General features: G+C 33.8%; 2 protein-coding genes across 2 annotated transcripts; both read left to right on the top strand.

The window, feature by feature from the left end:
* Window positions 1–207: 207 nt before the first annotated feature.
* LOC141661670 (protein BIG GRAIN 1-like E) lies at window positions 208–1,571 on the top strand. Its single transcript, XM_074468678.1, has one exon. The coding sequence runs from the start codon at window positions 439–441 to the stop codon at window positions 1,444–1,446; it is 1,008 nt and encodes a 335-aa protein (XP_074324779.1). The 5' UTR covers window positions 208–438; the 3' UTR covers window positions 1,447–1,571.
* A 1,970-nt stretch (window positions 1,572–3,541) lies between these two features.
* Window positions 3,542–5,161, top strand: LOC141660832 (CENP-B homolog protein 2-like). Its single transcript, XM_074467818.1, has one exon. It carries the CDS (start codon window positions 3,542–3,544, stop codon window positions 5,159–5,161), a length of 1,620 nt encoding a protein of 539 aa, XP_074323919.1.
* The last annotated feature ends 7,508 nt before the right edge of the window (window positions 5,162–12,669 follow it).

Genomic DNA, 12,669 nt, shown 5'->3' with positions numbered 1-12,669 from the left:
AACTCTATTCGCAACTTATCATATTCGTAAATTAACTAATTTATGAGTTTTTGTTACGTAAAACTTAAAACTTATGATTGAGTTGACTGATTGACAATTTAACAGGATAATAGCAGTAGGCCCTTCCAGATTATCCTGAATTTTAGTTTGTAGTTCAAAATTCAGATAACCTATATTTAGATTTATTTAAACATTAAACATTGACTATAAATACCGAATAAAATGATGATCATGAATAGAAAGTCACACTCCTCTCTACTCTTCATCATCACAACAAATCCACTCTCTATAACAAAACCTTATAATTCCTCATGCTTTCCATTTGCTTATAATTACTACACAACATAGTCCTTGAAATCCCTCCACTCTTCTAAAACACTTAAAAGTATTATTACTCATAGCACGTGCTTCAGTTTTGAGGATCCAAGAAAATCAGCCATGTCAATCCAACAAGTACCTGAGAGAAGCTGCAAGAAATTATATCACTACAGGCGTGATTCGGACGAGCTTGACGTCTTTGAGGCTGCAGGATATTTCTCTGGTGTCAATGAAGTTTCTGGTTACCAAAGAATGTCGAGATCAGGTGGAAGAAATAGCCTAGACATTACTATGATGGGTAGTGCAAGAAGTTCAACTATTCAACCACAAGCTTATCAATGTGATGATGTGATGATAGAAAAGCCGACAACTAAGGAAAAGAAATACAAACAGCCTAATTCACCAGGTGGTAGGCTTGCAAGTTTTTTGAATTCTTTGTTTAGTCAGAATTCTTCAAGAAAGAAGAAATCAAAATCTTGCTCTGCACAATCCATGAAAGATGAAGATCATGAGATCCCTAGCGGGAGGAGAAAAAGGAGAAGCAGCATTAGCCATTTTCGCAGCTTTAGCAGTACTAATAATTCTTCGTCTGCAGATAATTCAAAGTCATCATTTTATTCGTCTTCAAGTTCAGAGTTCACAACTTTTCCAAGCACAAACACTCCCACGAAGAACAGTTACAAGGATTTTAAGAGTGTTTTTGAAAATCCTAAGCAAGCAGTAGTGCCAAATGTGTCCAAGAGTACCTGTCATAAGTCCACTGCTTCACAAAAAGATGTTAATCATGAAACAAGGAAAACTAGCAAAAATCATGATAATGTTTGGCTGGACGACGTTGATTTCAAATTCAGCACTACAACTACAACTAATTATAACAACGGATTTCCTTCAGAGAAAGGCAACATTTTCGGTAATATTGGTTTCCTTGATCATGAAAAGAACCAAGCGACGGAAAGAGATTTTAGAAACTTCATCAATGAGATGGATGATGGTGCAGAGAGTGATTCAAGCTCAGATCTATTTGAATTGCAAAACTATGATTTAGGTTGCGGTTATTCAAGTGGACTTCCTGTTTACGAAACTACTCATATGAATAGCATCAACAGAGGTGCACCTATCATTAGCTAGTGGCGCTTCATGAATATGTACTTTCCATATCTAATGTCTTGGTGTTTTTCTCGCACACATGAGATCGTACGTACAGTTAAATGTTTGTCTTGTATATCGATATAATCTTGGTTTTTGTTTCTTCATTTGCATGATTGTTGCAGTTACTTCATTTATAATATATGGACCACAAAAAACATGTTACAGTACTAAATTACTAATTCGAACAACTAATTCTCATGGAAAATAATGAGATTGAATTAACAGCTAGCTTGCATGGTAATAATCAAATGTACCTGATTATGCTTGATTAGATCTTCCACTAAATCTATCAAATTCAAGTAATGATAAGTTCCGACTGGGGACTGTTCGGTTCGCATCAGATATTGGAAAATTCAAATTTAAATTTAAATATTTTTGAGTTATTCAAATCTAAATCCGTCGAATTTCGGATCGGATCAAATATTTTCCGGATATCCAAGATACGGATAATATAGTAAAATTTAAAATTATTTATACATGTAAATATCATTAATTAATTGAAGTACATCAATTAATAAATAGTCAAACACGTTAAAAGATATATTATTTAGTATTGGATCACAAATGAATTTTTATTATAAATATTTGAAAAATTAATCTTAAACACGTTAATTGACTTTGACCGGACCGGGCTTTCCGGAAATGTCAAAGCCCGTTTGGGCCCTCGAGGCGGGCCTAGCCGGGTTTTTTTTCGGGCCGGATCGAATCGGGCCGGGCTTTTCTCTAATTTAAATCGGATCGAGTATTATTAGAGATTCCAAAGAATACATGTGTTAGGATCTAGATCATCGTAAAAATATATTAGTTTACATGGAATATTTTATTAAAACATTACTTCGTTGAAAATATTTAAGTTCGGCAAAAAATAAACATGTTTATATAATATATTTTATCATTGATATGATAACAATGATAACAATGATTTCATTGTTATGATAACAATGATATCCAAATATTCATAACAATGATATCCAAATATATAGTGTACTTATTATATCTTCTTTCATTATTTATGCAACGAAGTATATAAATAATATTATTAATCACAAATATGTAAATATGTATATGTTTAAAATATTATTTATATTTATAGTAAATGTGAATGTATAAATATATAAGAAAATATATTAGAATAATCAGATTATAACCGGGCTTTTTCGGGCTTTTAATCGGGTCGGGCCGGACCGAAACCCGGGCTTTTAACCGGGTCGGGCCGGGCTTTGCCTAAAAATATAGGGCCCGTCGAGGCCCGAAGCCCGGACCGGGACCGGACTGGGTTTTGACCGGGCCGGGTTTGACCGGGTTTTGACCGAATCGGGCTGGGTCAGATTTTTGGGCCCGGGCTTTTTGGGGATCTCTAGTCTTAAGTCTAAATCACAAGAGCATTTCCGATCAGAATGTTGAATCAAGATTATATAATTAACTTATCAATAATATTAATATATTATTATCTTTTTTTTCCTTATATTTTTTTACATCTTTATTATCAAAATTTATTCAAACAATTAGCACCAAAAATTTTCAAATTATTCATTTGCAAGTATATTTAAAAATAAATATGATATTTTTATTAGAATATATAACATTATTTTAATTTAGGAGGATGTCAAATGTGAAAAATTGGCTAATTTAATTAACATTCCCAAACTTTCAGTGAATACAGTTAAACCTCTTTAAAGTAATACCCTTGGGACCGGGAAAAAATATTACTTTACCGAATTTATTACTTTATCGATATAATAATATTTTATTACTTTATCGATAAAGTAATATTTTATTATTTTACCGAATTTTTATGTTTACGTGGTACAGTATAATATATAATGTACGTATAAAAACTAGAATTAATCACATGCAATGTATTTGATCTAAAATTACTTTTATTATGATTACTTATATCCAAAAACTAGATGCATGCATATTAAAATTGCACCAGATCAGTACATAAAGGTAACATGTGTTGTGTACGTTGTATTGAAACTCAACCATCTAATATTTATTGTAATTCTTAAATAAAAATACATGAAGAGACACCATAATATTAATGATAAGACTTTGTGATTAACTATATAAAATGATAGAATGGTACACTACAGACACATACAATATCAACTTTGTTTTACAGTATACACCAATGTCTTCGCATCATCTAAAAGGAGTGAAAAAATCAGCAATCACAGATAAGATAAGGAGTGCTATTTGTGAATATAAAAAGGAGAATCCAGGTGTAAGCCAGAAAGATTTACAAGCATGGGTACATCAAAAATATGACTTAGATATCAGTCAATCAACTATATCAAACACACTCAAGAGAGCCTCGGAATACTTGTCCGACGAGAGGAAACAAAGTGATGTCAAAAAACACAAATCAGCAAAATATCCAGAGTTAGAGAAAGTTTTGTTTGAGTGGTTTCTTCAAAGGCAAGATAAAGTTAATATGTCTGGAGAAATCATTCAAGAAAAAGGAAAGGAGCTAATGAAGAAAATGTATGGGGAAAGTAATTCCGATTTTAGCTTTTCCAGTGGATGGTTAGAACGTTTCAAGGCAAGATATGGAATCAAATCTTATCGGCGTTTTGGTGAAAGTGGTTCAGTGATGATGGAGAACATTGAAAATGCATTGCCAGGCATCCGATCAAAATTGGATCAATTTCAGTTGAAAGATATTTATAACATGGATGAAACGGGATTATTCTATCGACTTGAAGCTGACCATTCACTAGCTACCAAACAGCTAGAGGGCCGCAAAAAAGATAAAGAGAGAATCACTGTAGTTGTGTGTTGCAACGGTGATGGGTCTGACAAAGTTCCACTTTGGATCATTGGTAAGTACGCCAATCCTAGGTGCTTTAAAAATGTGAATATAAACAATCTTAATTGTGTGTATCGGTTTAACAAGAAGGCTTGGATGACTGGCTTGCTTTTTCAAGAATTTGTTACTTGGTTTGATAGTAAAATGAATGGCAGGAAGGTACTTTTGATTGTTGACAATTGTCCTGCTCATCCAAAAATAGTTGAAGGCTTGAGAAATACAGAGTTGTTCTTTCTACCTCCTAACACAACATCTAAGATTCAACCATGCGATGCTGGAATTATTCGAGCATTTAAAGTTCACTATCGGCGTCGTCTATATTCTAGCATGTTGCAAAGTCTTGAAGTTAATGCAACAAATCCTGAAAAAGTTAATATCTTGAATGCTATTAGTTTTGCTAACATGGCTTGGAATATTGATGTGAAAACAACCACAATTACAAATTGTTTTCGGCATTGCAAGATTCGTTCAGAAGAAAATGATGAACAAGAACTTGGAGAAATAAATGAAGGTGTCGAAGGATTAAATGAAGTTATCTCTAATTTACGATATAGGAATGTGATGGATGTCGAGCATCTCTTAAACTATCCAAACGAGAATGATGCGGTTATGGAATCACCTACGGATGAAGAAATCATTGAGTCGGTAATGAGCACTGATGAAGGGACTGATCCTGAACCCGACGATAGCAATGTCATCCCAAGCGTGTCATCAAAGGAAGCATTTCAAGCACTCACCACTTTGAACAATTACTTGTTACAACACGAGCAAAACATACCAGGAGTTATTTTTGCTTTACATAAAGTCAAGGACGAGATTAATTTTGGCTTTGGTGGAAAGAAGAAACAAGCTACAATAGATTCATATTTTAATAAGAATTAAATTTTGTAATCATATACATTATACAGTATATATATATATATATATATATATAATTATGGAATTATTACTTTACATATTACTTGGGCCCTTAATGACTTTCGAATTTTTTATTATCTTATGCTTTTAGCGAGAATATTACTTTACAACATTGGCCCAAGTTGGGACCGATGAAAATTATTACTTAAGCGAGGTTATTACTTTATCGGATATTACTTAATCGAGGTTTAACTGTAGCTGACAAAAGTATTATAATAAATTATGATATACGAAACTTTGACCCCTTATCTGATATGAAGATGTGAGATTGTATAGACTGCTTTGACCGGGCCGGGCTTGATTGAGTTTTGACCGGATCGGATCGTGCCAGATTTTCGAAACATGCTTTTTTACATCTCTGGTCTACATCAACGTTAACAATGACGCATGCAAGCACAAGTGGAGTATTTTTGTACAACTAATAATATGGCCCCGCATGTACAACGACGATTAAGAAATATAAAAATGTCACGATAGTGTTGAAAATATTAATATATACACATCACCAACATAGGAATGACATCTCTTCAGGTCCAAGTGATGTAATAATGATGTCAAATAAAACCCAAAATGAAGATGGTAATTTTTTTGCTAGTTTAAAATTTCTTGATTTATTTAAGAGTTAATTGCATTTTGCATTTCTCAAATTTGATGAAAAAATAAATACGTTCTAGAAATTTGGAAAAAACATATTGCATTTCTTAATTTATATTTTGGCATTTATTATGCACCCCTTTTCATAATTTCATTGAATTGAATAGGGGCAAAATCGGAAATTTAGCAAAATATTAAGTAAATTAAATTTTACATCTTTGAAATAATATTAAAAATTAATATTAATACAAAATTTTAAATTTTTATATAATACTAGTAATTTTGATTTTTATTCTATAGTATTAATTAAACCTGGCAACGTTATGTGTCGTGTACAAATGTTCCGTGTACTTTCGTGTTTTCGTGTACCAAACGTTAAACCTGAACCCGACCCGGATTCGGATTCGTGTACCAATTTGGTGACACTAACACGACACTAATATATTCGTGTTTACCCAATTTAGTACACTAAAGTACACGGATTTTATAAGAAAAAAATTAAATATTAAAAAATACAATAGATAATTAAATTGTCTTTAATAGTGAACAACAAAGTTCTGAATACAAAAATACGAAACAAGTGAAAATATTTTTGCGTATAACAAATTACAAATTGTTCGACATTCAAAAGAAATTAAAATCATAAAGTCAACTATTTGATCTAAATTAAGTAATATGTATGGATCTAAATTAGAAAGAGAAGAGTTTGGAAGCGGGGGATATAAGTTTGTATAAGATGAGCGGCCTGTTAAATTGGGGGAAATGAAAAGAAAGGAACAAAAGCTAAAACTCTAAATGCTCGTGGCTGCTGAACTAGTCAAATGATATATTTTTTAATTCTACTACATACTATTTTAATAATTAATTTGGATTATATACTTAAATTTAATTGTTGTAGAATTGTAAAATTTTAAAATTAATATTATAAAAATCAAAATCAAAATTGAAATTGATAACATTATTTAAAAATTCAAAATTTATTATTTTATAGTTGGTATAAAAAATTTAATTTTTAATAATATTTGAAAAAGATAAATATATTTTAATAAAATATATCACCGAATTTACGGTTTTTCCTCGTCCAATTGAACAAAATTTTAAAAATGAGTGTATAATGAAACTCCAAGATACAAACTGTGTTTTCTAAAATTCGGATACAAATTTATTTTACAAGCAAAGTAAAATGGTTTAAAATACAGTTAACCCTTTAATAATTACGAGTAAAAAAAGAAAAGGTTTAAGAAACATGGGGCGTCCCAGTATGATCCTGGAGATCTAGTTATTTGATTTTGAAAATTACTATTTAAAACAATTTCAAGATAGCAAATCATTAAATTTAAAAATATTATTTTGGTTTAATTCTTTTTTGTTGGGTAGTGATCTAAACTTATTTTAGTGTATTTTTTATTTTAACAAAAAAGTTGTATATATATGACTTTTGTAATTTTAAAAAAGGTGTTATGTGAGTCGAGTGTACATTTTTTACGTGAGTGCATGTTTTGGAATGCTCATATTTAATTTCTAAAAAATATTTTGGTTTAATTTTTTTTATTGACTAGTGATGTAAACCTATTTGTAGTATGTTTTTTTATTTTAAATTTAAATTTTTTTTGTATGATTTTAGTTGTTTGGAAAAAGATATAATTAGGGAATATATTTTTAGTCGTGGGAAATTGTTCACTTCTCCACAGGTATTCTGGAAAAATAGTCCAAGTCGGGGGTGGATTTCACCAATCCTTGCCATGTATGCGTCATGTTTCTAGACTTGCGTGGTTATTCCATCTTTTCACATCAATTTTTTTTAGTTCACCACCAGGGAGATGATGGCAGAAGTTGCTTCTGACATGGAGTAGACGGAACCTATGGATTCCTAATGGCTCAGCAAATCCATTTTGAGGGTCTCGTATTGCAGAGATAATACTAGTTGCACGATCGGAGATGATGCATACGCCGGCCTTTTGGCGACAAACATGTCTCCGTATACGTTGCAAAAATCAAGACCAGTTCTCATACGTCTCCTCATCAACCAAGTCATAGAAAAGAGGAAAAGGGTGGTTGTTCGAATCTACACTCATAACAATAAGCAGCTTGCCCCTATATCTTCCCTTTAAGAAAGTTCTGTCTATTGAAATCACAGAACGCGCATGTTGCCACCCGTCCATGATTCCCTTTAAACACCAAAAGATTCGCTTGCATACGGACGTGCCCCGTTCCTCAGCATGAGGCACAGTATCGATCTCAGCAATGGTTCCAGGATTCGTCTTGATGATGGCTGCCAAAAACATGGGCAGAGCTTGGTATGTTGTAGCCCAACTGCCATAGACTTCCTCAATGGCTATTTGCTTGCCTCTCCACGCTTTCTTGTACCCCACTATATGGTTGTGCTCGTTGTTGATAAACGAGATAATGATTTTAATGGGGATTTATGGTGTATCTATTATCTGTTTCACATATCACAATAAATGTCAAAATATTTTTGTACCAAATATGTAGCGAAGTTCAATAGTTATGTATGTGAAATTGCTTACAAGTGGTTTCAGAATCCGTGAAATTATCCTTGCAGATAACTTCTTGTGATCTTACAATGGCTGCTCAACCATACATTTGTGTTCCTCTCTATTCACATTTATCCTCCAGTACCCAGAATCATGCATGAAAACAGCTCTCATCCTCCAGTTACAGCCCTCCGCCCGACACTGTACAATGAGTTATCCTTTATTACTCTTTTTCGTTATATATGTACGATTAGTGGAAATATGTGCACGCCTCACTGCCAACAAGATGGTGGCTTTGTCACAGTTACACATTCCTTCACTCAGTTCCCCCTGATCGAGGTCTTCATCAGCATACATATCATTAAGGTAATTTATTATTTGGGGAATATATTTCTTTATACGAAATCATGGAACCCTCGGAACATGATGCTCTTCCCCAACTACTGGAAATTTCTTCATTCCTCTCTAAATTCCCTTCACTTTCATCGCTCCCTGAAGATTCTTCTTCATCATCATCATGAACGTGAAAATTCTCTTCACTGGATGAATTGGCTACAGGTTCATTTGCGACAAGGGCTAATCGCTTACCTGAACCTCTTTCCACCATATTCTTTGGTTGTGAAAATGCCATATCTACATTACCTCCACCACCTTCATCATTTTCATAACTACTCCCTCCTTCATACCCTCCACCATATATATTACTCTCCCCTCCAAACCTTCCACCATGTCGACTAGTGCCCCCTATATACCCTTCACCATGTCGACTAGTCCCCCTATATATCCTCCACTATGTTGACTAGTCCCCCCTCCATACCCTCCACCATATTGACTACTCCCCCCTCCATACCCTCCACCATATTGACTACTCTCCTTTCCATACCCTCCACCATATTGACTAGTCCCCCTCCACACCCTCCACCATATTTGACTAGTCCCCCCACAATACACTCCATCATATTATGTTAGGTCCGTAATCAACTATAGGGGGGTAAATACAGTTTTTATATTAACAGATAAAAACTGATTACAAATGTACTCTCTCAAAAGGATGAACAAGTATCCTTGAGAGCTTCTAGGTTATGCGAATGATATAACAATAATCACAATGCATATAGCATGAACCTAATATGTGCTTTTGTAAGTCATATGTCATAGCCTATTTGTATATTCGAGGATTCAACTCAACTCAAATAAGAATGTAATAAGTAAATAGTGGATCTACCGTCAAAAGAGATCTCACAGAGTAATATTCGTCAAAGGATTCAGAAACAAGGTTCATCTACAGACTTGAGGAATTAATTCACTGGAAGAAGTTCAAGAAATTGATCATGCCTCAGTGATATAAATCAAGAGTGTGGATTTAATCAAGTGACAGATATCTCGTCAGAGTATCATTAATTACAAGGATTTAATCTGAAGAAAATCAAAGTGTCAAAGTCAAGACATGAAGAAACGTCACGGAAGTTAGTCACTCATGAACCAGACAGTACATCGAGTGTCAACATTGAAGTGGTGGAATTGATTCATATATTTCAGTGATTTTCAGAAGATCTTCAGAAGAATGGTTGCTTCTCAAGATTAGTATTAATTCTCTATTAATTAATTAAGTCATATAATTTAATTAAGAAAATAAATTATATCTGCAAAGATTAATTTATTGATTAATTGAATTAATTGATTAATTAATTCTGAATTAATATTAAGGTTTTTAAGAATTTTAATTGGATTAAAATCTGCATTAAATCAGCAAGACAATTGAAAATGAACTAGCATGACAATCAGGATTGTCATACCGATTGTCATGCTAGGCCATTTTCAATAGTCTCACCGAATGTCCTAGCAGCTAAGAGGATTGTCTTGCTAGTTCATTCTGATAGTCTTGCTAGTTCATTTGATTGTCATACCGAAAGTCTTGCTGAGCTCAGGATTGTCATTCCAGTTCAATTCAATTCTGTTGAATGAATTAAAAAGAAAAAGAAGCAGCAGAAAGCACATATCATCCAATACACAAGTCAAAAAAAAGAACACAGCAGCCGCATCAAATATTTCATTTTCATCTGCTTTATTCAAGATCAATTTCTAGATTGTAAAGTTAAATCCAATCAACTAGAAATCTTTATCTTGTTCTTGTGTAACAATCTAGCGGATCAAAATCCCTAGAACTTAATCTCAAATTGCGTTTAGCATTTGAATCTTTTTATTACAAAAATAGAAAAAGTTCATGTCGAATTTATTCTAGATTTGTGATAATTAATTTGAGATTAATTCCTTGTAATCGATACAGTTGTTGTAACACCTTTCAAGTTTAATGATATTTTTATTTAACTTGAATTTTGTTTCACATTTTTTATTCCGCATTTAATTCGATTATTCGGTACTGTTTGTATTCAACCCCCCCTTCTACAAACACATTGGGACCTAACAATTGGTATCAGAGCCTTCTGATTAACAAACAAATCAAGATCCTAGACTTTTGTGATTTTTCAACTCCTTGAATTTTTATTTATTTAAAAAATTCATAATGACTTCACAAAAAGTTGGAACCGTTAAAATTCCACTATTTGATAAAGAAAATTATATCATGTGGAAGAAGAAGATGCTATTATTTTTACAAGTTGCAAATCCCAAATATCTGAACTTGTTAAAGAAGGGTCTAAAAACTCCGATGGTTATTGAACCAGAGGTGATAGTAGATGATGTTGTGATTACCAAAGCTAGAACCTATCCAAAAGAGCCTGAAGATTTTACTCCTGCTGAGAAGGAAGAAGCCTCCTTGGATGCCAGCCTTCAATTAATATTAATTGATTCCCTTGATCCCTTGATGAACAGACATGTGATGAACTGTAAAAATTCCAAACACATGTGGGAAACTATTGAGGTGATTAATGAAGGCACAGAGGAAGTTAGGGAGAACAAGTTGGAGATCCTAACCTCCAGGAGAAGGAATTACTGAAGTGTTTGAGAGGTACAATGCGTTGATCAACAACCTGAACATAAATGGAAAATTTTATTCAATCAGGGAGGTCAACAAAAAGTTCCTTTTAACACTTCCAACTCATCTTGAACATAGAATCACTGCCATTAGAGAAGCTAGAGATCTGAGTGAGATTTCTTTGGACAGGCTCTATGGAGTGTTAAAAACCTATGAGTTGGAGCAGATTCAACAGAAGGAAGTCTACGGGAAGGATAGAATGGTTAGCACATCTACTGCACTTGTAGCTGAAGGTCAACAACAACAGCAATCTCAACATTTGGAGAGAATGGTACAGTGTTCCAAGGCTGAGGAAAATATGTTAGTAGCAGAATATGATCCTCTTACTACAAATCAATCAAGTGATGATTTTTATTCCTTGGAAGAGCTGGAGCAATTGGAAGATGAGTCAATGGCCCAAATTGTCAAGAGAGCTCCCATGTCAGATTCAAGAGGAATCCCAAGCTTAAGTACAAGTCCAACTACAACAAATTCCAGAAAGGTGGATCTTCATCCTCTAACACCAGCAGTGGTGGATACAAAACAGGGATGGTTGATCGGAGCACCATTAGATGCTATAACTGCAATGAGTTGGGACACTTTGCCACAGAATGTAGGAAGCCAAAGCAAGTAAGAAAGAACTCTGAAAGGGCTTATCTGGCAAAGGGAAGAAGCTGGGATGATACTGACAGTGAAGATGAAGATGAAGGAAATCTTGCTCTTATGGCTATTGATGGAAAAGCTTCATCGTCAAGAATAGAGGTAAAACTTTCTGATGCTGAAATGGTTTATCATCTAAGAGGTAACTTAGATTGTGCACGTCGTGATAATGAACTGTTAAGTTTACAGATCACAGACCTTGAGAAAGAGGTCAATGAATTAAGACTTGTGCACATTAATCAAGACAAATTAAAAGAACAAGTATCTTTTCTAGAGAATAGAGTTGACTGTTATAGAAAACTCGAAACTATTCTCAAAGACAAGATCACCGGTCTTGATACTAAGGTTAGAGCCTACTTCAATTCTTGTTCGAAGGCTAAAGAGTTCTACAGTAAGCAATCTGTTAATCAAACATCTGGAATAGGTTATGATTACAATGTTGCTATTGGAGAATTAGGCATAAACTCCCCTCCTCGTGTCTGTGCTAAAGGGAGGGAAGTACCACATGTGCTTAAGGGTGTTGATGAACCCCTCTATAAACCATCAATTGCTGAACCATTTGATGCGACCTCTTCTGTTATTCAAGAAGAAATACGTGCTGAAGATCTTGCTAATGAGAAGGTTGTTTCCAAGTCAAGTGTGTCGAAAGTTCCAGTCAAAGTTGTGAAAGCAACTGAGACTAACTCAGACACACATGAGTTGGATAACAAAAATGCCATGTCTACCATGCATAAATTGCCTGCTGTTAA

This window comes from Apium graveolens, chromosome 5, assembly GCF_009905375.1.
Source record: "Apium graveolens cultivar Ventura chromosome 5, ASM990537v1, whole genome shotgun sequence".
NCBI lineage: Eukaryota > Viridiplantae > Streptophyta > Magnoliopsida > Apiales > Apiaceae > Apium > Apium graveolens.
The sequence above is the reverse complement of the archived record's forward strand: the minus strand, read 5'-3'. Positions and strand labels throughout refer to the sequence as shown.

What these genes read in the sequence shown, in the direction of transcription:
- LOC141661670 (XM_074468678.1), top strand. Translation starts at nt 439, where the DNA reads ATGTCAATCCAACAAGTACCTGAGAGAAGCTGCAAGAAATTATATCAC.
- LOC141660832 (XM_074467818.1), top strand. Translation starts at nt 3,542, where the DNA reads ATGATAGAATGGTACACTACAGACACATACAATATCAACTTTGTTTTA.